The 26477-nt window shown below is 38.8% G+C and overlaps 1 protein-coding gene across 6 annotated transcripts in view; it reads left to right on the top strand.

Moving 5' to 3' along the window:
- LOC309720967 (cGMP-dependent protein kinase 1) overlaps positions 1-26477 on the top strand; it is a 101256-nt gene that overhangs the window by 36543 nt on the left and 38236 nt on the right. For all 6 annotated transcript variants that reach the window (XM_082558246.1, XM_082558248.1, XM_082558247.1 and 3 more), the window contains one exon: positions 3745-3858. In XM_082558246.1, the coding sequence (XP_082414372.1) occupies positions 3745-3858 (114 nt within the window). The remainder of the gene's footprint in view (positions 1-3744; positions 3859-26477) is intronic.

The raw sequence follows: 26477 nt of genomic DNA, 5'->3' as shown, positions 1-26477 counted from the left end.
CCCCCTGATGGTGTGAAACTGGGTGTGGGTCCCAATCAGCCAGGGTTTCAGGTGAGCTCTTTGTGAAACCTGGCCCCACCTTATCATGCGAATTCCTGAGGTCAGTCATGGATTGGCTTTCCCAAAGCCCAGGCCTCAGTATTATTGAAGAAGTGTGGGATCATCTTTATTGGGAACAGAATAAATGGCAGCCAACATCGAAAGAAGAGCTCTGAATGTCCTTTAAGAAGCCTTGAGTATTCTTGAAGACTTTGTAAGAAATTTCACTTGCCTGTGAAAAACACTTACCTAATGGAATTCAGACTGGTTGAAGAATAAAGGTTGTGATACCAAATACTTTTCTTTCGAGCTTGTTAGAATCGCACAAACTCAGATTTTGCCAGTGTTTGAGTAAATCGCTACAGCTATTTCCTGTTTTCCTACTAAAATATAAAGAAACGAGCAGTGGCTCTAGAGTTTTGCACAGTACTTTAGAAGCAGTCGTTTCTTTCATGTGTGCTAACTGGGGAGCACAGTTATCACTATCACTGTCACTTCACACTCTCACAAAAAGGAGATTCTGGGGTCAAAACAGGTTTTTTATTCTCTCTCTTGGTGCTCCAGTCCAAACACATGCATGCTAGGTTGATTGTGTGTTTCTGTATCTCACCTCTTGCCCATGTCAGCTGGAATAGGCGCCAGCCGCTCCGTGACCCTGAATTTAGATAGGTAGCTAAGGAAATGAGTAGATGTGTGCTGAGAATCAGATTTCAAAAGTCTGGCAGTGAGCAACATTACTTTGACACCATTTGTACAAAACATTTTTAAGCAAATCCAAGCAATTTTTTGATCAGGCAGTCGGCTTAATATCAAAAATTGTGCCTGCTACTCTCTGTGAAATTCACAGTTTATACATTTAGGAAAATGAGAAGTACAGGAAGTAGATCATGAATTCACTCTGAAAAAGAAACTCTGCACATTTGTTTTTCAGTCAGTCTAAGAATCCTCTTATGAATTCTTAAGCTGCTTATAATGAACCATTGCACTGTTAAAAAATATAAATGTGGCTTTAAAAGCAAGATGTCATTTTTTTCCCCCCATTTCGAGCTGTTTCTTCTTTTGAATGGAAAACAAGGAGGGTGCTACTGCAAGCTCTGACTGAAAAAATAAGGCTGTTAAACAGGGACACTGGAAATAGCAGGGGAGCAGGCATTAAGATGGTGACACATTTTAAGAGCTAAAGATTTTCTCTCCGTGTAGTTTCATGCTGGGTGTTAATGGTTAATGTATTGTTAGCCATAGTGAAAAAGTGTGCTATAGTACCAATAAGACAGGAATAAGTACAAAATGAAAATAAGAATGAGCCCTGGAATAATGAGAGGTGTTTTTTGAGGCCTTTTGTCAAATGCGGTCATGGCCCGCTAACAAGATAACGTGTCAAATGGTTATCTTTGTGCTTGCTCTCATCGTCATGCTGTATTTCATCAGTTGCCTAGAGCAGACTTTAGATGTTTTCTCTGGGCTTTTGCTCTGTGAATCAGAGTTATGGTCCTGCTGGAATGCTGAGTTTTTTCAGGAAAACATACATCCTTGATGAGGCTTGTCTAAACACAGAAGCAGGAGCAAACCCCTCCAGTCACAGAGGCACAGAGGCTCTTACAGTGCGAAAGAAAAATGTGTTCACTTATCTGAAGCTGGTAGTTATGTCTCCTGTTGTCTAGAAATCTTTATTTGATACAGTTAAAGCAATAGGGTGCTATTAATTTTCATGATAATGTTAGTTTAAAACATGCATTTGTTTTGTAATATACAGCATTTGGCATTTTGTGTAAGTTACTTCCTGTTTTATTTTAAAATGCATGACAATTCAGTCATTGCTCTGTGCATATATACTCCCCTGCTTCGCTTTTTATCATGTGCAGTTGAATGTTCCAGTTAGCTACAAGTTTATGAGTGTTCTTTGTGAATTAATATATATAGTTTTTTTCATATTTTCAGACTTTCTTCAAATGTGGACATATGGTTTTGCACTTTTACCTTCCCCAACAATACTTTTTTAAATTAAGTGGCTAGAAAAATCTGAAGCTCACTGGTGTCACTCGAACTGGTCTCTTAAACAGGACCTACTAAGGAGCTACTGAGTGAAGGGTTGGGTCATGGAGTAATGGTGTAGATCAGAGTGCTGACACTTAAATAATGCTGTTTATACACCATGAAAAATGTCTTGGACATTGGAAATGTAGTGTTCCTGTGTTTTGGACCCAATGTTTTGTGGGGTGTTTTCTTGCCTCTGAATTTTGGTTTATTATTACCATTTTATATTTTGGTTGTACTCTATTAGTTAATGTTTGGAATTCCTGGTTTTTAGGGGTGTCTTTTCTTTTGTATACATAATATGCCTCTATGCTTTGCCTTGTTACTTTTGTATCCTGAGTTTTGTTGTTATTTATGTTTCTTTTTACTCAGAGTTAATCTAGCCTCCTTGTATCTTGTCACCTACTCTTTGTGTAAGTGTTAGGTATAGAAAGTTTCCCTTTTATGTTACTTCCTGTGTTATTTTACCACTCTCTTGTGTCTAGTATTTAGTTTTTCTCCTCCTGTCTTGTTCTTGATTTTTTTCAGCAGTGTCTTGTTACCCTGATGATTCCACTTCCTTTTATTGCCTCATGTGTGTATTAAATAGCCCGACTTTGCTTTTTTCTGAGCGACTCTGTGCGAACCTGCAATTTCTCTGTTATTTTGCCTTACAATCTTTGTACTCTTTGAACTCTTTTGTACTACAATTAACCGCCATTATCTTGCCTGTTTTTGAGTCCTTGTGTTTTGGTCTTTTTGTCCTGTGAACTGTGATAGTGAAGTGACTTTGTGGGTCTTTCCATGAAGCCTGTGCCACTCATGTAGAAAAGTATGTGTTCACAGAAAACTACCAAATCCAAATTTTTTTTGCATGCAGCCAGCAAGCATTTTTCTCATTATTACTAAAACAAATCAATGCAAATAGTAGGAAGCAGAGCTACATTTAGCAAACCTTAGTGTAAACAGATCAAAAGGAATTCAGGAAACTGAAATCAATTTTTATTGCAACAGTTTAACCAAACCTCTGCATTTGAAATGAACTTGATAGAATCATGTTCATGGTCAATCTTTAACATGCTGGAGAATGAGACAATAGTGTGATTAGCAGTAACATCATGTTTGTTGATTAATTTCCTTTGCTCTGGCAGAACACTTGTTCACAGAACACAGTACTAAGCAAAACTACAGGATGAGATACAGTATACACCTAAAATTTAATAGAAAAACAGAAAGCTTTGTAGCCAACCATGCAACCATTGTTTAATTAACCATTAATCCTACTAGATGAGAGGTCAGATTTGGACAATGATCATACTAATCCTTACATACAGGATTATTTGTGATTCTGTTAGTGGTGGTAACATAAGCTGACAGGTTTGTAGAGTTTTTTGTTTTTGTTCATCCACAGGCTCTGGCATGAGTCCGGGAGTAGTTTGAGATGCATGCATTGCAAAATAATCATATTTTTTTTCTAGCCGAGTGAGCATTCAGCCTGGTTGCCCCTAAAAAATGCGATAAAAACCCTTAGACATCTATCAGCCACTCCATTTCATCACTGAATCGCTATTTGCAGCACATATTTAATGTAGTATTGGACTTACAGATTTGGGTAGTCAGGCAAGAAAATAAGTGTCAAATTTGAATATCATTGTTACTAATGGTTTATTTCCATTTTTGTGCATGTTTCAGATGGGAAGGTGGAGGTGACGAAGGAGAGCCTGAAGCTCTGCACCATGGGGCCAGGAAAGGTGTTTGGAGAGCTGGCTATTCTGTACAACTGCACCAGGACTGCTACTGTCAAGAGTGAGTCTCCACAGACACCCGTAAAAACAGCCAAAGTGCTTGAACGTGTCTGTGTTCAGTGTACACCTGTTGCCCAGGTGACAGATAATATCCCGTGTTCTCACACAAATACACGCATCTACACACATCCACTGAAATCTGTTTGCTTGTTCTAGAGGATTAGGGGTCTTTCTGCTTCCAGCTGTCATTCCTCTGTTGAAATATAGACAGGTATCACACTGTCACGATATGAATGAATGTTTGGAACACAGCAACAGCATTGTGCCTTGTTTACAGTGAAATATCAGCAGTGGGTTTTTTTCACAATACTCCAGTGAAGTTTCTTGTGAAGCAGGTGAAGTGAAATGTCAGGGTTTACCGAGCCTGCTCTTTCATGTGTCAAAGCTCCAGCTATGAGGGATGCACAGGGGGTGAGTAGGTGGTCTATCAGACTCGTGATTGAAATTTCAGTTTAAAAGAGTAAAGACTGGTGTCTGAGAGAAGACAGGATAGATGGTTTAATCACATTTGAGAATTAGTGTGTTATAAAAGTGTGTCAGGATGAATTGTGTGTTTAAGTAGGGTAGGAAACAGATTATTATAGATTATTAAAATTTGATTTGAGATCTTGTTATAAGGTGTATTTGAATGATGGACGTAGCCTCTGAGGCTGAAAAATGAACCCATTCCAGGAATTCCTTAAACCTTGATTCTTTCTCATGGCCAGCAGGGGGTGTATCTTCTTGGTACAAAACAAATTCTACAGCCCTGAACTTTTCTAGGTATTTCCCAGCGTGGGTGAATGTAAATGCAAATGCAAATGTCCGACACAGTTGACACAAACGTTAAAAAGTCTTTAATGTGTGTGCTCCATAGTACAAAGTCCCTTTGATGAGGGGAGAATAGCTCAGATAACTGTCCAGTGAATCACATTCAGTCCATGTTTAATAAAACCAATCTCCTTTTTTGTGCTACACGTGAAAAGGGTAACTTTGGATAGTGCCCAAACTTGATTCTCCCAACAATGTGCAGAGCTGAAGTGAAAAAGTACATTTGAGAAAACAACCCATCTGCTCACTTAGTCTATGACCTCAGTAAACAGTTTCCTAATGAGTTTCTCAGAAACAGTTTAAAGCCTAGACTAAAACAGGCAATAAAGTAGTGTATGCTGTCAGGCATGTTTTCTTAACTTTGACAAGGTGCTACTACATGAGCATGCAGTGTTCTCAGTTTCTGAGTCACTTCTTCACTTCTTACTCATGAGCTGTTCCTATGCACAGTCCTCCAATTTCAGAGGCCCAAAACTAAATCGACTGGCAAGCAGTTTAATGGCCTGGTGAGACCTGTTCCCTGATTATTACAAGACAAATCAAGAAGATAAAAGATTCAGGAGTTTATTCCAAGTGTTGAACTTGTATTTTGTATCTGTCCCCTGGAATTCTTAATTTATATGATATGAGGTCCAATAAGATGTCAATCCAAGTGAAGGAGACTGAAAACCCCAACAAACAACAAATAAGCTTTATCATTTGTCTTACCACTACTCTATCCAGCTGCTCAGATAAGCCTATCACAGTGAGAGAGTAAAATGTTAGGAGTGGCCAAATCAATATAATCTTAAAAAGAATAAATGCACCTGGCAGCACAGTTACACTAAAGTCTAGAATACCCAGAAGACAATTAAAGTGGAGGATCACAGAATTCTTTCTATGGTTAAGGAAATTCGCTCAAAACATTGAGCCAAGTGAAGCATATTCTGGAGCATGGAGGTCTTTTAGTGTCAAAGACTACAACTAAAACATGCACATGAATGGAAATATACAAGGTTTAGAAGAAGACTTTTCCAGAAAACATCTTAAAGAGCCTGCATAGTTCTGGAAAAACTTTGGATAGCTGAAACCATTTTTAACTTGTATCAGGCTGATGGGAAGAAAAAAGGAGAGAGAGAAACAACTCCTGATTTAAAGCATATCACGTTTTCTGTCAAAACTGGCGAAGACCATGTTATGTTATGTATGGCTGGTAGTGGAAGCTGATGACTAGCATTTATTGATGATATGACTGAAGTAGCAGGGTAATTTTGAAGTGTACAGGACTATACTCTCTTTTCAGATATAGCTGCAAAACTGATCAGACTTTGCTTCACAGCAGATATGGTTAATGACCCAAGGCACATTCTAAAAGCAACCCAAGAGTTTCTCAAGGCAAAGGAAACAGGCTGATAAAGAGCTTAATTTGTCATGGAATAATAAGGGAACAGGCCTCACTTAGCCATGAAACTGCTTGTCAGTCAATTTTGCAATTACCTTTGAGCCTCTGAAAATACGGGACTATGCATAAAAATGTCTGTAATTCTTAAGCGGTTAACACGACAATTTTATTAAACCCCTTGAATTAAAGCTGAAGGTCTACACTTCAATCAGATCCTGAAAGTTTGATTTAAAAGCCATAATGGTGGAAGCAAAATTACAAGTTTCCAAACGAACCTAACTGTATTTACCGTTTATGGGCCTGGTAGTTAAAGTTAGCGTCCACATAAAGACGGTTTAAATTTAAATAAATAAATATAAGACAGTGTATAGTTGCTTTATCTAGCAAAAAGGAATATAGTGTATTATTGCTCAGATATGGTAAATCATTTTATTTACCTTGAAAATGCAGTAATTGTAGTAATTGCAGGCTAGCTGATGTTTCCCTGTGCATTTATTTATGAATGAATGAATGAATACAAGGGTTTACTCAGGCTTGTACTTGAGAGTTCAAGTGTGAAGGAAAGAAGGTTGACGATGGTGGCTACTAGGTTGCACGCCCTGTGCTGACCCCTCTTATGTCCCGTGATCCCCTATTTCTAACCAGCCAACCTGATGAAACTCCCAGCTCCTGTTGCTATGGGAACAAGTGCCCATAGCAAGATGAGCCATCTCTTACGGGTTAAAATATTCCCCTTCCTGCTGGCGACAGAGTGTCTGCTTTTTTTCCTTTTGTATATATTCTCTTGCCCACCGGACTGTACTTCCTGCCACGATCTTAAGAGATGTACGTCAGTGCTGCTCAATAAAAACTCACACATGGAACAAATGATGTAATTGTCTACATAGACAGAAGTGTGTTTACAGTCTAACAGGGTCATTGGTACTGTCTCTGAGAGTTGCTGTCTTTGTTTTAATATATGTCGCTACGCATGAATGTAGTGAGGAATTCAGCTGCCACACTGGCTATTAGAGCCGACAGACTCGACTGGAAATCGTGCACCTGCTAGTGCGCATGGAGATCCCGCTTCCAATCAGCAGATTTAATTTCATCATTGCATGGAACCCAGTAGGAGGATAAATCCTTGAAGCAATTTCAGTTTACGTTGCTTGGTCTCCTAAGTCATATGCATGATTAATTACTTCTTAACAGAATTTATCTGAGGAACCTGTTAATGTTGACTCATGGGAGCTCATCCATGAACTGTCTACACCTCTTTCCTTTTACTGTTACTGCTAACTCACAAAATAATGACACCATTGCCAACTGTGATAATGAAGAGATTCCCAGAGTCTGGCACCTATTAAGAATTTCAGAAACAATTAAGAGCCATTAGGTGCAATGATTCGTTTACAGAAAATGTGTGCAATTATGACAGTTCTTTCATCACAGTCAGACTTGTCAAGATAAACCCAAGGATTGCTTAAGATCGCTGACATAATAAATTATTGCACATGTTTTATTCAGGAATTTAGCTGCATTTAGTTTTGCATGAGTTTCCAATAAAACTGACACGTGTTTAAATTTCACTTGAATTTCAATTCGGAATTGAGAATAAAACTTCAAAATACCTTTTGGGCTTTTTTCTTAAGCCTATTTACATACACTCATAGGAGCAAATCAGTAATACTCAGTAAAATCAATGGGACAGGTTTTATTCATTGCCTTTTATTTAAAGAAAAAAATATATAAAAATATGAGGGGAAGTGACGTTAATTGGCAGCCATTTGTGCAGTTATGGATAATTATATGGCTCTATTGCTAAATCTGGACAATATTGTAAGCGTATCCAAGTAATAGCATTGTTTATTTTGTTTTTATTGCTGTATGATCATGATTACATATTCCCGGAAGGGCCAATGAGGACATTTCCATCAGTCCTCCTGCATCTTTAGGTGATTTCATTTCTGATCACTCAGTGGCACTCTCACCCACCCCTACAAAAAAATAAAAAATAAAAAACGGATCCTGTAAACTGAGCATTTCAAGTAGCACTTACTCCCAGGCTTTGTAGTGCCCCAATGAACTGCTAAAATCAATATGTTATGTATACTTTCAGGATACAGACACTTATGTGTGGAGCTATGGCCACATTTGGGGTTTGGCTCTGCCAGTCAGGACAAATGAGGTGGGATTTCACATGCAGCCTGAGAGAAAAAATGTTGCCTGAGAATTTTTTTATGAAACAGTCCTCTTGCAATCAACTCTATATCACATTTAAAAAAAAAAATTATATATATATATATATATATATATATATATATATAACAGCAGCTGGGCCAAGGCTGGCTGACAAAGAAATAGAGGAAGAAAGGGTTAGGAGTGAGAGAATAGACAGGTGATAAACGCAGGGCAGCAGTGACAGTAAAATGAGGGAACCACTTCAAGGAGGCTAGACAAATTCTCATCTTGTGTCTGCATACAGGAGAGATGAATTGGAAAAAAATGTTTATAGCATAACAATGTAAGTGTTTCTTGAAGACAGCATAACAGGACACCATTCACCATGGTTTGGCATAAAACAATTGAGCAAATTGCAGAGCTCAACAGTACAGCACTGAAAAGAAGAGGAGGCAAACTCAGGAGGAAAATTGTTATGATTCTCAGATAAATGAAAATGCGTAATTAATCTGTAATATTCAAAACTGGATGCCTGAAAACGATGTCAAAATATTTTGATAATAAGACTGCAACAAAAAGCTATGCTTAGTATTGATTAATATGTCTCAATCTTTCTCAACTGATTGCAGAGTTCAAGGTGACATCGAATGTTTTGCTGTTTGCAACCCCAAAAATTCAGTTTACGATGATATGAAACAAAAAAAAGCTTCAGATTTTCACAGGAGTTTTTACATTCTGTTTAGCATGATTTCAGGAATAGCTTAGTTAAAGTTTATTTGTTGTGTTGTTGATTTTCAGTAGAAAAAAAAGCCAAAAGTGCTCTATATTCAGGCTCTAAAAGACTATTGGGAATCTTGAAATTGATTCAGACCAGTCATCTGAAAGAGTGAGGTCACTACTAACATAATCAGTGTGACTGATTATCTGTATGCTCCATCTTAATGACACTGGTGGAAAAGGCCGTATCAGACGTCATCTCAAAGACTCAGCTGTGCTCTCCACTTACAGTTATAACGCACATGAATGCTTTTGCATAACACTGGATAATATCATTCTTTTCAAATAACAGTTATATAATAACTAATTTTGAGAAGTATCAGGGTGCATAAATCATTTAAAGGGTGCAGAACAATGCATGTGTGCAAGGAACGATACGTACAGTGGTGCGTATTTGCCACCATAGTATATGTCTTTCTAAAATACCTCATGCAAATATAATTAATATAAATATTAAATATAAATAATATCTCAAACATGGCACTGCCATTTTTACATTGGCTCTGCCTTCCTTTTTGCTTCTTCTTAATGTTTGAGAAATAATAATTTAAAGATACAACTAAATAAATTCCATCAATCCATCTTCTTACACTTATCCGGGCCCGGGACGCGGGGGCAGCAGCCTAAGCAGAGAAGCCCAGACCTCCCTCTCCCCAGCCACCTCCTCCAGCTTGTCCTGGGGGAACACCAAGGCGTTCCCAGGCCAGCCGAGAGATATAATTTCTTCAGCGTGTCCTGGGTCTGCCCAGTGGGACATGCCCAGAACACCTCACCCAGGAGGCGCCCAGGAGGCAGCACCAATCCGTCTGTCGATCTCTCGCTTCCTTCTTCCGTCACTCATGAACAAGACCCCAAGATACTTAACCTCCCCCACTTGGGGCAAAACCTTGTCCTCGACCCGGAGTGGGCACACCACCCTTTTTCAGCTGAGGACCATGGCCTCACATTTGGAGGTGCTGATTCTCATTTCCACTGCTTCACACTCTGCTGCGAGTCATTCCGGTGAGAGCTGGAGGCCATCGCCTGATTAAGCCAACAGAACCACATCATCCATGAAAAGGAGAGATGAGATTCTGAGACCACTGAAGTGAAAGCCTTCTGTCACTTGGCTGTGCCTAGAAATTCTGTACATAAAAATTATGAACAGAATCGGGGACAAAGGGCACTCCTGGCAAAGCCCATCACCCACGAGGAACAAGTCCAACTTATTGCTTTTGACTAGGGCTGGGCCATATCATAATGTTGGGCAACGATAAGAAAATGAAATATCGCGATAGAACATGGGTAAAACGCGCATGCGCAGTGCCTTTGTTTTCATACGCACATGGTGGAAAAAGCGTGCCAGCGACAGAGAATGAGAAGGGAGAAAGCAGATCGTTGAATGAAACAGATGAACCAGAATTGGTTTGTAAAAATGCTTTAGTGGTGTGGAACTGGTTTAGCTTTCGTCCGTCAGATACACAACAAAGCACTATTTTTGGTAGCGCATGCTAGCGGGCCATCGTTATTACCGTGTTTATTGGAAAATATGGCACACTTAAAATCAATCCTTTGATTTTTCTGAAAATCGACAGTGCCCCTTATAATCCCGTGTGCCTTATGTATGAATTCTGGTTATGTTTTCTGACCTTGAAATGATTTTATGTGGTACACAGCGCTCGAAAATCTGTCAAATGTTTTAGTACGACTTTGCTAAGCTACGAACCTGCACCGCTTGATGGATTGTCAGAGCATTACGGCTACCATAGTCAGGAGCCTCGCGGAGTGATATGTACTGTGCTTCAGCATAGTATTACAGTATTGTGTGTGTGTATATGTCATGGTCCGTGATTTTCCCGGGTCGCCTTTTGTTGTTATAATAAAGTGTCATTTTCTGCTAACGCTTGAGTCTGCGTTTGGATCCTTTTGTGCGCGCGCGCCGCGGCGCATGACAGTATAACCTCTTTTTACGTTTTGTGGATATTATACATGGTTATGCTGAGGATATGTCGGCCAATTTCCGCTGGAAACGCGTTGTGGTTAAACTGTCAGCAAGGAATTTGCATTTGCACTGTTAAATCTTTATATAACTTTAATGCACATAAAAAACTGTTTAAGTGAAAATACGTTGATTTTTTTTTTGCACTAATAAAGTTGTGGAGTTGTAAAGTATTTTGTCTAGTGTCAATTATATCGTCAGTTATATCGTTATCGCAAATTTTCAAATGTATATCGTGATAAATATTTTTGGTCATATTGCCCTGCTCTACTTTCGGCAAGCTCTTGCAACTGTTGTATAAGGATCGAATGGCCCGTAGCAATGGGCCAAACACCCGATTGGGGCCCGGAGCACCTCCTACAGGACACTCCGAGGGATACGGTCAAATGCCTTCTCCAATTCCACAAAACACATGTGGACTGTTGAGCAAACTCCCATACACCCTCAAGTATCCTTGAGAGGGTAAAGAGCTGGTCCAGTATTTCATGACCAGGACAAAATCTGCATTGTTCCTCCTTTATCTGAGGTTCGACTAACGGACGAACTGTCTTTTCCAACACCTTGGCATAGACTTTCCCAGTGAGGCTGAACTAAATAAATTTAAAGACTAAATATATAGGCCTCATGTTTGCCATCAAGCGGGTAACTGTACACAGCAAATTCAAAAGTGTTAAATTTTTTGGTGTTAATAGTCTCCTTGCAAAAGTAGAGTTAATTTTACTCTAAGTAGAGTCACATTCTTTTAATGTAACTCTGAGGTGTAAAATGATAGTAGTTAAAATCGAGTGTTAAAAATGAGTGTTTCTCTGTCAAATCTGGAGGTGTTAAAATGGAAACATTAACTCTTGACCTCTTAACTCTGAACTCCTAGAGGGGCTATGACACCAACAGAGTAAATTCGCAGACTCCGCCCTCAGCACGGCTCCAATCGAAGCTGAAGTGAAGCCGTTTCAGAACATTTACTCTACATATTTGAGTTGTTTGCCATGCTTGGTAAGTCATTTTTTCAAAGATTGTTTCAATTTTTATTAGCTTTTACTTCTGTGGCTCTTTGGAGTTGAGACAAAGCTGTGTGAAAGGCATTAGCCATGTTGCTCGCTGATAGCATAATATTCTGTTTTAGCTAGCTGAAAGGTATTGTTTGCGGGCAAATACCACAGCCTTGAAAAAAAGCTTGCATGTGAATTTTCAGTCAAATCTTTGGTCAAATACACCTAAAACAATGTCTAGAATGTGAAATGTTGGTATAATGGTGCTACTTGAAGCCTGAAAACGATCGCCCATAAAAAATAAAAAAACGAGCAAACAGCAGTAGCAGATGTCCTGACTGGATTCTACGTTAGCATAGATCCCTCCAGAGTTTTGTGCACACGGTTTAGGTAAAAATTAAAAAGGTTGAGGTTTTACATTTAGTTCAGTATTACCTGTTGCCTGTGTCCTTGTCTTTTGGGAAAATACTTTACACAAGTAATGGCTCAAAGAGGATTCCTTTTTTTTTTTACTGTGCTGCAATTGTTTACTGGATTATTTGTGCCATTAATTAGTCTCAACTAATTTTTATTCGATCTCCGCACAGGATATGCTTGTGAAGATGGAATATGGGGGAGAGCAGAAGTGCGTTGAAGTTCCACAAAGTGATGAATGAAGGACATGCATATTGTATTGAAGAAATAAGTGTTGAGAATGCTGTTATTTGCATTTACCATGTCAGACCTTTTGATAAACAAAATTCTAATGAAAGTGAGAACATGTATACTGTTACGTCTTTCAGAAAATGTTTTGAAATTGTGGTGCACAGTTCAGAATAAATGTTTTTCAAAAACCATTGCATCTTTTTAGTAAATGTTTATTTCCAAAAGAAATTTCTAGAAGTTCAGAACAGTAAAATTCCCGCTTTTTAGAATGAATTAGAAGATAACTCTTACGTAGTTAAACTAAAATACTCTTTGAGAGTTAATATATAAACTCTTAACACCAAGTGTTAAATTATCAACTCCAGACAGATTTGGTGTTTAACACTAAATCAGAGTTAACGTACCAACTCTCCAAAAAGAGTTAAATTAACACTCTCTGGTGTGGACCCATATAGACACTTTAATAGTGTTGAAATCAAATCCGACAGTGTTAATTTGGACATGCTGGATTTGCTGTGTACCCCAGTGAATACTTTCACAGTTACAAGACAGTACTTTAATGTTTAAACTAATGCTTAGAAAATTTAAAAACAAACAGAGTAATGTGACTGTATATATATCCACAATAACAGAGTAACTAGCAGTACTGGTGTGCGGATCGATATTGAAATATTGATTCTTCCGATACCAGTAATTTATGTTCTAGAATTGACTCTCATATTAAAATATAGATATTTTAGTACTTTGGGGTAAATTTGTAGTTTTTCATTAACAGAAACACCGTGGAAAGAAACTATATCATTCGGATCGTCTAAATTGGAAGGAACTGCTTCCTCTTACGCCTTTCACATTCATATGCGAAATATAAATGTATAAATGTGTCGCAACCCCTGGCATGCGCACTCACAACAATGGCTGAGTGTGAACGGAGTCATGTGAGTCATATGACCGTTTTTTTTTTAATTTCTACATGATAATTCTACATTATTAAGCAATATGAACAAGTAGTCTGATGTCCTGTAATCATTATGAAGCTATATTATTACGATTACATAATACAATTATATACAAATACACTGAAACATTAAGTTTTTGTACAGAGTATCGCTATCGGATCAATATCGTCAATACCACTCTGAATTTTACTTGGTATCGGATCGGAAAGGAAATCAGTAGTGTCGCACATCACTAACTAGCAGCCATGATAAAGTGTCAGAGCTTTGGCCCGATACATCTACATGGTGAACTACATATTAAAATAGGCGTGCAAAAAGTTAAAAATAGACATCCATAAGAAAGAGGATACACTTTTGAAATACTCAACTGCTACCGCTTCAAGTGCTTGTAGTTTAAGCTCTAATTTGAAACAGAGCATGGACATCAGTAACTCCGGGCAGAGTTGTAGCCTGACATTTTTTATAGAGGTGACCAGGCTGAGACATCACTACCTTCGGGGATGACACATGAAATGGATGTGTTGTTATTTTTTTTTCTTTCTGTCTGACAAACCCCTCTAGGTAAAATTGCTGTCTTTTGGTGACTCAATCCTGTCGTTTCAATTGAATTAAACAGCAAGGAGCTTTATATTGTAAGTTAAAGAGCTGCAATATTAGAGCGAAAACCCCAACGATAAGACAATCCCTTATGAGCAAGCACTTAGCTAAACTGTCTTTGAAGAGGAAGAGACCTTAGTTATTATGTGCTTATGTAGGCGTGACTGACATTTAATGTACTGATGTTGGCTATAGTTATTTAAATACTATATTAAGTGCTGTTAAAATGTGCCCAAGCAGGGGCAGATCCAAAAGGGGGGCACAGGGGGGTATCAACCCTATAGAAATATAATTGTCCCTCCTGCCCACCAGGCAGAGTACCTTTAGACTTAAAACCTGAGTATTTTATTCTGGTTTAATTTATTCATACTTTAAGTATTCCAACGTTATTCCTTTGCTCATCTATATTTTACAAACACCATTACAAGAAAATCCAGCCACTTTAAAATAAGACTGCTTATTATCATTTCAAAAGAACACATAATGAAGACTTATACTGAAAGGCTCATCTGAAGCAGCTGTGGCATTAGAGTAAAAGGATTAATAACCACTGATGCACTCTGCCTTTCTAATGTATAAATGTATTACATGCATATGTGTAGATTATATGCCGGGCTTTAGATATTCATCTCAAAGTGACATTTCTTTTCACTTAATCTTCATTAGCTGATTTTTTCCTCTTCCCGGCTAATGTGGATATGAAAAAATAAAAATAAAAGCACAAATCATAATATGATAAAAGATTTTCATTCCTCATGAATGACAGCCAAGCCTGAATCTGTCCTTTAAGATTAAAGGCTCAGTTTTCACATGTCTGTGTGTTGGGTTTGTGGGTCTTTGATTGTTTTTTCTCACCAATAACTTCTGAATGTAGAACTCCAGTGATCTTACTGCTAGGTGTTTAAGCCTGTTTACATGTCCTTGATCATTTTATTTTTCAGCAACAAGTGGATGAATTATACTCTGTGGGGTTCATCTCTGTGTGCAGACCTTCTGAAAGCCACTTTAAACACATAAAAAAGCACAGAGTTGCCTAACAGTGTACTCAGTGGTGTTCAAATTCTAGTGTGCATTTTGACAGGTGCTGTGTTAGAGGTCAAACTGTCTGCACACAATACAGACAAAACAAGACAGTCAGCAGGGGATTAATAATTAGCGATTTTTGTACCCGTTTTATGTGTAGTGCTAAAAACAGCACATGATAATGGAATTACATATAAAATATTAGGGGGCAATTTTCTAGAGACTTCTGAGAATCTTGTGAAAGAGTGATAGCTTAGCTGTATAACAGCCCTTCCTTCCGCCTCGAGTGAGCAAACAGTTGTCCTTCTAATCAGTCTGCATGTGAGTGTGTGTGTTTATTAGACTGTGCCTGCACAGTCTCAGGAATCACCCTCTCCAAGGTGAGTGATTCTTGTTTTGGCAGAATGAGATAGCTTACAGTGTGTGAGTATTTTGACTTCTTCTGTAATTGTTTCCTGTGTTTTTCGTCTCATATTTCCACACCATTTCTTTTTGTGCACCACAGAGAAATACCAACAATGCTTTCGCTGCATTTAAACATTTCCCACATGGCACGGAATATTAAGCGTGGCATCACTTGTTTTCATTTCGTCTTTATTCAGTGTGTTTTCATTGTGATTAAAATCAACTGGAGGCAGGATTTAAAAGCACCCGTGCAACAGAAATCGTTACTGGTGTGCATTTTGAGAGCAAGAGTGAGAGTGCTTTCATGTATGGTAATTTTTCTATAAGTCCTGTTTAATTCTAAAACACTGACACAGCTGTGATCAGTCGACTCGGCAAGTATGTTTGCATGCTAATACAAAGATTATGTTGGACCAAGTGTTAGCGTTGGCTTTTCAATAATTCTTACAAATGTTAACAGCATTAGCCATATTTGGCATCTAAGTGAATAGCTTTGTCTTTCTGGGGATATATTACAAGCATAGTCATTAGTTTTTAGAAGTAGTAGCACATAGCTTCTCTCTTATTCCCTTTCCCAAATGTTTATAAGGCAGATGTAAGTGCTACTCTGTTCTCCGTAGTGAGCTAGACAGGTTTCGATGCAGGACAAACTATAACCTCATTCATCTGTGCGGATGTTTAGATACAGCTAGCTGTTATAGTCTTTGCTATCGAGGCTGCCTATTTTTAGTAGTTGCTTGTATCTAGTAACCAGTGAGGTTATGATTCTGTTGTGTGAGATAAAGAAACACAGTTAACTGAGAGGGCTAAGTGTTTGGTTTTTTTTCTCTTAAAATGTTTGTCTTATGTAGCCATGATTTTAAATTTGACATATCATTATGGTTTAAATATAATTTCCAAATATGATAATAGATTAGTTGCAATAAAGCTCAGAAGATGCAAGAAGCAGAGGAAGTGAACGTGGATGAGTTTAAATACCTGGGTCAAAACATCCAAAGCAACAGTGTGCAAGAGAGGTGAAGAAGAGAGTGCGGGCAGGGTGGAGATGAGTGTCGGGGGCGGTTTGTGACAGAAGGGTCACAGCGTGAGTGAAAAGGAAGATGTTGGTGAGACCTGACTATGATGTGTGGTTTGGGGAGGTTGGCAATAACAAAAAGGCAGGAGGCAGAGCTGAAGTTTCTTTGATTTTCATTGGGATGGACAAAATTACACATGAGTGTGGCATCAGAGGGACCACTCAGGTTGAGGAGTTTGGAGCCAGAATTAAAAAGACACAAGATTGAGATGGTTTGGATGTTGAAGGAGGGATAGTGGATATATTTGTTAAAGGAAGTTGAAGATGGAGCTGCCAGGCAGGAGGAAATGATGAAGACGTTAATGGGGTTTGTGGATTTATTGCAGGAGGACAGGCATCCTCTGCATGTTTATGTGGTGGCACGCATTAGGAAACTAAACATGAAGCTTTAATCACTTCCAGCTTCACACTTTTATCCGTGGCCTCTGCTTCAACAACTTTTCATGATAAAAGTTTGAAATAATCCTTTCTCTTATGCTGGGCCTTGGTGCAACCCCTCCATTTATCCACTGTCTGAAACAAGCTGTTTTAGCTTCTCCCCCTTTAAGGACACATTTCCCTTTGAGGCAACTTTCTGAAATTGAAGGTTTGAACAGCATGTGGGATGGGTTGCATTGCTCATAGCCATAGCTGGTTCACATGTGCATCAAACAGAACTGAGTAGAAAAAAAATTTGGAAGAGAGTGTTTAAAGTGTTTAGTATAAAAATTCAGCTTTTGGCTCCCAGGGATTGAGCATATATAAGCTGACCTCAGTATTTCGGGCTTTGGTTATGTTTAATATAAGCACACACAATATATACACTACACCTCAGCAAGGTTAGGCGATGTTGAGACGCATAATGTGCAGAGGTCACCGACTTTCTGCAGAGTCAATTGCTACAGACCTCCAAACTTCATGTGGCCTTCAGATTTGCTCAAGAACAGTTCATATAGAGCTTTATGGAATAGGTTTCCATGGCTGAGCCGCTGTATCCAAGCCTTACATCATCAAGTGCAATGCAGAGCGTAAAGCATGCCGCCACTGGACTCTGGAGCAGACGTGATGGCAACCTGATGGAGAAGTCGACACTGTGACAAGTGTAAAGTTTGGTGGAGGTAGGGTTATAGTGTAAGCTTGTTCTTTAGGACTTGGGCAGGGCCCTTAGTTGCAGTGAAAGGAACTCTTAGTGCTTCAGCATACCAAGACATTTTGGACAATTTCATGCTCCTAACTTTGTGGGAACAGTTTGGGGATGGCCCCTTCCTGTTCCAGCATGACTCTGCACCGCTGCACAAAGCAATGTCCATAAAGACATGGATGAACGAATTTGGTGTGGGAAAAATTGACTGGCCTGCACAGTCCTGGCCTCAACCTGAGAAAATAACTTTGGGATGAGTTAGAGTGGAAACTGCAAGCCAGGCCTTTTCATCCAACATCAGTGTTTGACCTCACAAATGCACTTGTAGAAGAACACTGAAAAACCCCATAGACACACTCCTAAACCCTGTGGAAAGCCTTCGCAGAAGAGTTGAAGCTGTTTTAACTACAAAGGGTCAGCCAACATCTTATTAAACCCTATGACTTAAGAACGCAGTGTCAGTCAAGTTCAAAAGACGATTGAATACTTTTGGCAATATAATGTATTTGACGGAACATGAGGATACTGTTGAATTAGTTAAATATGACCTGTTATCTTGTTTTGAAGAGGCTCTTGGGATTTTTTTAAAAATAGATTGTGATGTAAAGTTTGTTAAAATATGTTGCTCCACATTGTTTTCTGAGGCAGAGTGTCGCTTTGAGGTTATGTATCCTATAGTGCACCGAAATATGGGGTAAAATATGGACCTGGTCCACTGCCAAGTTATTTCACACTTTAGTATTTGAAATTGGAAAGTGAGGAGAGACACACATTTGCTGAATATGCTACACGCTGCGTTGAATACAGAGGTGACCTCAGAGAGCAATAGAAGTATGTTTATATGCATTCAATCTATAACATGAAGAATTGCTACACCTCTTAAGAGGAACAACAAACGGGGAGGGTGTTGAGCCTGAGCACCATCATTAGGCATGGCTGGAAAGAGAAGGATGGATAACAAGGGTCCTTTGAATCAGGACAGCAAGTGAGCACGTTCTTAACAAGGAACGCAGAAGTGCCATCTATTGTGCTGCTGTTTTTCCTGTCTTCTGTGCTTCAGAGTACTAATTAAAGGTGCATCCATTGACAAAGGCATATAAATCAAAATAAAAACGTGAAATGTAAAAAGAAATGGTAAATGACCGGTATAATTTATGCAGGCATGTGGAAAGCAATTAGACAGGCAGAAAAACGTAACACAAATAATTGTGACTGGCAATTAATAATGAAATGAAAGGGGGTAAGACTGACATGTTCATAATAACGTCAAGCAAATTATTTTTTCTGTAAAAGTTAAGGCGCTATCATCTCATGGCAATGTATGCAGGCCACACTGTGCTGGGATAAAGCATTTCATTGGATAAATGAAAGAAAAGGAAGAAATGGGGACACTGAGAAGAAGATGGAAAGAATGGCTTTGGCAGATAAAATTCCTGTGGGACTGTGTGGGGAAAAATCTTCTCTGTTTCCATGGCTGCCATGGTAACACTGTTGCCAGAGTGCAGCAAGAAACGTGATGGTGAAATGGTGAGGCTGGCTGGGAAGTCCCCGCCTACCTGTTTGAGATCACAGTTGCTGCGATGGGCGCTGTGTGCAGTTTTACCCTGACGTCTGTATCCAAAACTTGACAGCGTGACTTCTTTCAGTTGAATGAAGCCCTCTGAATTTTGACGGACAGTGTGTTAATGGACGCCCGGAGTTTGTGGTTGTTTTTATGTGTGTTTTGATTATGGGCCCCTGCTGGTGTTGTTTTCCTGACTCTCTGTTGGAGCGCAGGTGTGAGCCCGGAGCTAGATGCTCTTCTTGGGTTCTAGATGGCTTAAAAGGTTAAAACGCCCAGAGAGGAAACCTCAGACAGCAGCATTTAGTCAGAAAGAAAACAGCTCTGCAGGTGTGACTTCAGACAGCTGCTTTTCTTGAACATTTTTATCCTAATAGTCTCCTGTGACATTATAGGCAGGCGGCGTCAGTGTTGCTTCCAGGGAATTTTGGCTGATTGAGGACAGCTTCTACTTGTTTTGCGTTATCCAGGTCACATTTGCATCACTTCTCTTTATTATACAAAGAACTAATTTGATTTACCAAATTAGTTATTTGCTGCTGAAGTTGTATGACAGTGTAAGTTCTAAAAATGGCATTTTGAAAAGTTTCTTCAGATGGATTATCAGCACAGAAAATCACTGCACAGATCAGATTTATAAGCTGCTGCTTTTATTTCTCTGCACAAAACTTAGGGAAACCTAAAAGCTAATTGTTCTCAGAGCAAACCAAAGCATATGACTCATGCCCTTGCTTATGTTATGGTCTAAGTAGTTCTATGAGCATGTTGTCTATGGAAAATAAATTTTAAAAGAAAATAATAAATGCGGTCTACAAAATAAAAGCCGACCAGTGTGGAGCAAAAATTCTGCTTTTAAAGGTGATTTATGCAGAGAGGGAAAAACATTTTGGAAATGACAAAGTGAATGACCTAAATTTGAATATATGTATCTGCCCAGATTAAACACAACCATCAAAAAGAGAGGATGCATCTGTTGCCCCCGTGTGCTGCCAACCTGTGGAGTTAAGCTATATGGGTTTCCCCTGGGTGATGCATTATCCTCCCACAGTCCAAAGACTAACTGATGATTCTTAATTGGGTGTAGGTGTGTTTCTCTCTGTGTTAACCCTGTGATGGACTGCCAGCTTGTCTGCGATGTTCCCCACCTATCGCCCTCTGGGCTTACACGGGCTGTTTCCGCCCCATGATAGCAGTAAAAAAAAATGGATGGACAGTAAAAACATTATTAGGCATTTTTGAATTATTGAACCAAAGTTGAAGTTCTTTATCTATGCATGAAAATTAGTCTCTGGTTGGAAGATATTCAAAAATTTGTAGAAGAGGTAGAAGATGAGAATTAAATATTAAACTGAAAAGTATGTACCGTTTACATTTTTAAAAACAATTCATAGGTTATAATGACAAATGGAAGAAGGGTGAGCGGAGGTTTGTAGCAAATGTACTTGTCAATCATAGAGCCAAACAAATAATAATAGTAATAATAATAAAGGACATGAAGACTATACATTTCTTCACCCATAAGCTTAATTTGCTCATTAGATTTTATTCCATGTAAACAGGCATAGCCAACATGTCTTCTCCAGCAAGCTTCAATCAATTTATATTTTAAGGAATTTTATATCTTTTCTAATTAGGCAAATGATTATGTATGTTATGTAATGATTAACATTTAGTTGGAAATTTGGCTCATTTGGCCCAAATATATTTCATGTGAAAAGTGCTGCTAATAATCCATCCATACATACATCCATCCATTCTTTACTACTACAGATATCTATCTCTCTATAACCGAGCTTACTGGGTTTTTTTTTTTCAATGGCAGGTAAACAAGTGCATTTAAAGAGGGCGATTAATCAGAAATACAACAAAACAGTGTAAGAACTAAAGCTGCCCTGGCTGCTACTAGCATCGCAATAAACCTAACCAGAGGGATAATACATCTTATGAGTTTACCAGTATGTTTGAAATAGCAGCGCAAATGGAGTGTGCAAAGGACTGAGGGCAAGATAATTACACACACAGAGTTGTAGAGAGTAAAGCTGTCATTTAAATGTTTAGATGTTATAACAGTTAAAACAACGATAATTGTTTTTGTTTTTTTCAGATAGGCTGCCCAAACAGAGAAAGACATTTATAATCTTAAGGCAGCTCATTAGTTTGGCTAATGTTTGTATGATTATACTTTTCCCCCTATAATGAACAACTTCTTCAGAGATTTTACAGGACGTGAGCAGGACTCCTGCAGAGTAAAGACTCTGCTTATCAAAATAATTGCAGTTTCATCCAGAAAAAAAAGGAGGACGAATGGTTTCACAAATACACAAGGCAGACTGCGCACACACTTTCTGCCATTCAGGCAGTCTCTCACACACAAACACATACAAGTACTCATCACAACATTCAGTCAAAGAAGGAGGGGTGGGTTTTGAGAGGGGTGGGGGGATTATCACTTGGTATTTTTTTCGATTGATATTTTTGGGTGCAGGGAGTCGATGTTCCTGCCTCAGTGGGATGCAAAACATCAGGCTCGACTGACAGAAAGCCTTATGAATTCCTTGTTGTTGTCAGAGCTAATGTAATAATTTTTGTGTACATTCTAAAATTGTAACTCATTCAGTGGGAAATTATACTGTGTTGTAAAATGACTAAAATAGTTATTGTTATGTCTTTCTCTCAGGATATTTTGCTGCCTGGAAAAAAAAATGATATTCCATTGTGCAGTTCAGAGAACTAGCTATATAGAGAAAAGTGTCTGATACAACCTGGACAACTGCCTAAAAATAACTTGCTGATGAATAGCAAACACACTTCATTTCCTCCATTTGATTTTCTGCAGCGGGGCCGACTGAAATTTATCAGGTTATTCAAACTGATTTCCTCTGCGGCGAATAATTTATGGTTGATTGTCTGTAATGACGAAGGCAACAAACAATTAAAATTTATATCGCGAACGAACGAAAAAGCAATTTACACAGAAAAGGTTGTTTCCTTTTATCGGAGTTCAGAGTGAGGGAATGAAAATAAATATGTATGCAGTGACATCTGCAACTTATGTAACAGCACTTGTGTCATCATGAGAAATCTGTGTAGAAAAGAGGCGATGAAGTTATTTTAAAGAATGTGTATGAGACAGCAGACAGATCTTAAATTTGATGGGGTTTTTCATCTCTTATGTGAGATACTTCATTTTTGCATTTTCTGAAGGCACTGCTTCCTCCTCACTGCAGGCTTAAGGTTACTGCATGTTTGTTCGGCCTCCACCGTGCACACCTGCCACCAGTGATGTTTGTCAGCACAGCTCAAGCATATGACTCATATCATCACTTTCATCCCATAGTAAGCTCCTCTAAAATCCTCTCACTTTGTCTAGTATATGCAGGTAGCCCTTTAAGTAGTTGCAGCATCTCTGTGATGATCTGACTTCCATCCGTCAATCCATTGCCAGTCCATTGCAAGGCTTATACAGAGAGACAGACAACCATTCACATTCACTTTCACCAATTTACGGTGACCAGTTAAACTCACTTGCATGTCTGTGGACTGTGGTTCTGTAGTCAGAGAGAAAGTTTCTTCATTAACTTGTTAAATATTTAGAAAATTCAAAAGTCAACCATAAGGAAAGACACAAATTCAGGTATAGCTACTAGCAGTTATGTTCCAAAGCCTTCAGTGATCCCTGACCTTTTCCTTATTACAAACATTTATGCATTAATGGAAATATTATCTTGACAGCTTTGGAAGTTGTTCTGCCTTTGTTTCTGACGAGGAAGTAGTAACCTTTTCTCTCAACTTTTTATCTAGAGCTATCGCGTGGTTAAGGTTTATATTGGCCAATACTATGCTCTATTACCAAATACCCTCAAAATCAGTGAAACATTATAGCTGCTAGATGGGCAGAACAAAATGCCAAGTGCTCACAGAGCTCTTGGAACAAATATAGACTTCTTTTCCTCTGATTAATCTAAACATGGTTTGGAAATAGTAAGGAATGACAGTGTCATCCGTCATGACTGACTGTCCACATATACAGCACAGCCCATCTAGAAGCTGTAATACGTCTTTCAAAGAGTATGATGAGGTGATGAGATCACAGGCTTCCAGTTTAAGATGTCAAAGTTTTTAGTGTATGTACCAGAAGGTTTACTGCTTCGCTTCAGGCACAAATACCAGGAAGCCTGCAAAAAGAGAGACAACTTTAAAATGATATAACAGAATACTTAAAGTGAAGAAACGCCAGTCATTTTAATTTAAATGATAAACAAACGTGATCAGTTGTGCCTGAGGATTAAAGCTTGGAGGTGAGGTTTGTTATGAAGATGAAGTGGTAAATGTTTTCTCTGTAAAACAGAGAAAGATAAAGTCACGCTTTTAAGAATACTCCTCTTCAATATCATGACTCCCACATGTTTAGGTGCCAGACGTACTTTTTATCTTAATAAAAGACAGAGATAGCAGAAAATAAATGTATCGTTCTTTTAAAAAGAACAAAAAAAAAAAAAAAAGATTTGCTCTCCTCTGGTTTCTATACAGCATGGGGTGAGTGAACATTGTGGGTGGATGGCAGGTGGAATGAGCTCAATATTTCTCAAGCAGCTGCTGCTCCAAGTCTATAGACTCCCACATGACGCGACTATTGGCAGAATTGGCAGCTGGAGGTCGCCAAGCCAGTCAGTTTTCTGTGTTGAGATTCATTGAAAACACAGTGTCAGCCTGCAGTACAGACACACAGTACTCCTGCTTCTCCTGCACTGCTGTGTTCCTTTATGCCACTGTAGTGATAACTAGGATTTTAACCATAATTATGAGTAGAATTCCTCTAATATTTTCTTATTCCCTAGGCTCAGTGACATTGTCTGGCATAAATGACCTGTCCTGTTTTCTCACGCTCTAAAGAGCTCATCTAGATGTAATCAGACTCGGCTGATGTTATTAATGACTTGGGGGGGAAAGAGATTACACTCTTCCACCCTGAAGCCTTAACAGCATTACTCTCGTAAGACTTGTAGGAAGACATAAGCAGTAGACCTTACGTCATGTTGGGATTTTAACTGTGCCTGTGACTACGTGTGAGTCAGTGAAAAGAAAATCATTAATCTGCATGTTTGGGTACGCAAAGACAGGGAGTTAAGGAGAAAATGTCAATGACAGAAGCATTTTTAGAGTCATGGTGAAAACCAATTCGATTGCCCTCAAACCCAAACATTACCACAGCATTCCTGCGTGGAAATTCTTATGGTGGGTGCTCTCGCTAATTAGTTTAGAGACACCGCTTATTCTCTCAGAGCGGTATAACCCCAGGTTGATTATCTACAAGTGCTAAAATGACACATCGCAGGCGAGCACGCCCTAATATCCCACATGGAAGCAAAACCATATTATGATTATTATCTCCCAGGTTTTCCAACACAGTTTCTTTGCAGTGTGACAATAAATTGATTATAGGTATGGTAGCGATGTGAAACTGCAAGAAGGACAAGCAAACAAATCTGTGTCTGTGTATACATGAGCGTTGTGTCAAAATACACATCATCATCATCTGTCCTGATCTTAATATGGCTAGAAAGTGTAGATTATAAATGCAGATTTAACACAAAAAAGAAAGAAATAGAAAGACAGAAAGAGAAAGAAAGAAAGAAAGCTAATTTTAGCTCTTTTTCTGTCCAGTGCTGTTTACATGGCCCTTTACATTGAGCAGTGCTTTCTGCAGATATATTTCCTGTCACACTTCACTGCTTGAAACTCTGGTCTAATCTTTAAGTACCACTTTCTTATAGTCCTGAGGTGCTTTTGGACAGGAATGTGGATTTTCTGCAGTGCCAATAGCTAATGCTTTATACTTGATACTAAAACAATTCAAGACTACATTCACAGAAATGGAGAGTTCTGATTTTCCCAAACCCTAGACTGTCTGGCTATGGATTGGTCAGATTCATGACCAGATTTCTCATCATATGTTTATGTATAATTTAATGAGGCAAAAAAAAAAAAAAGATTACCCAAACAAACACACATGGAGCATTTGCATAATGCCCCAGGCTGAAATTCAGTTACATTGAATTATGGCTATGCCAAGTGAATGAGTCTCTCCGCTGCTTATGTGCTTTCTCTTCTATCTTACTGGCGGTATCCATACATGTGTTGTTTCTCAGAGTTTTCAAGCACAGATCCACCTTTTTGGGATTATGCATGCCAGAGGAGGTAGTTAGCCAGTTTTGCAAATCTTCACAATCAAAACTGTTCATCTGTTATCACAAATAATTGAAGGGTGTGGGATTACAATCACTCCATCAAAGAACAGGAAGGAAAGGAGGAGCATGATCGGATGATAACGTCCTCAGCTGTGGGCCAGGAGGGGCGTAAATGGTCATCCTTTATTCTGAGGTCGGATTGCATTCAGCTTAGAAGAGCTTTGAAGGGCAAAGGGAGATATGTGTTCAGCAATATTCAACAGTATGTTATACTGAGGTTAGCAGTTTAGTTTAATAATAAAAAATATAGAATCTAAAATCTTTTAATTCAAAAAATTATCAATACATACAAAAGCCAGCTACTGTATAATTTTAGATACAGTGCAACACAAATCAGCTGTATATTACATATATGTGATCTGCACCAGCAAATATGTCTTTTTTCCCCCCTGTGTAAACCCACACACTGGCAGATTGCAGGTTTGTGCATGTTGAGAGGCCACTTCCACAGTGTTGACAGGACTCAGTTTTTCACAAAAGCAGCAATTTTACCACACTTGATCCCCACATCCGCATATCCTGGAAACTGTGCCTCCACTGTCTGCATGACAGCATGTGTGCTCTGGGTGTCAATTGACACACATGAAATAGTCCACAAACACCGCCTTTGTGGTGTATTGAAGACAATGTTTTCAGTGCTTTTTTTTTGGATGCTTAGACACCATATTTTAAACTTCTCAGAACTATATCCACTGCAAACTAGAAGAGAACAGACGGGGATTTCACAGATGTTGATATAATCCAAGACTATGATCACAATAAGTGGGCCAGATGACATAACAGCAATGCATTGACTGTAGCAACAGGCTTTTATGATGTACAGTCTAAATTTACCTATAGGCAGTCATTTTTGTCAGGTCAGAGAACTGAATTGAATTCAGCTGTCCACCTCTTG

This window comes from Aulonocara stuartgranti (genome assembly GCF_965226115.1).
Source record: "Aulonocara stuartgranti genome assembly, chromosome: 13".
NCBI lineage: Eukaryota > Metazoa > Chordata > Actinopteri > Cichliformes > Cichlidae > Aulonocara > Aulonocara stuartgranti.
Note: the sequence above shows the minus strand (reverse complement) of the source record. Positions and strands in the feature narration are given on the sequence as shown.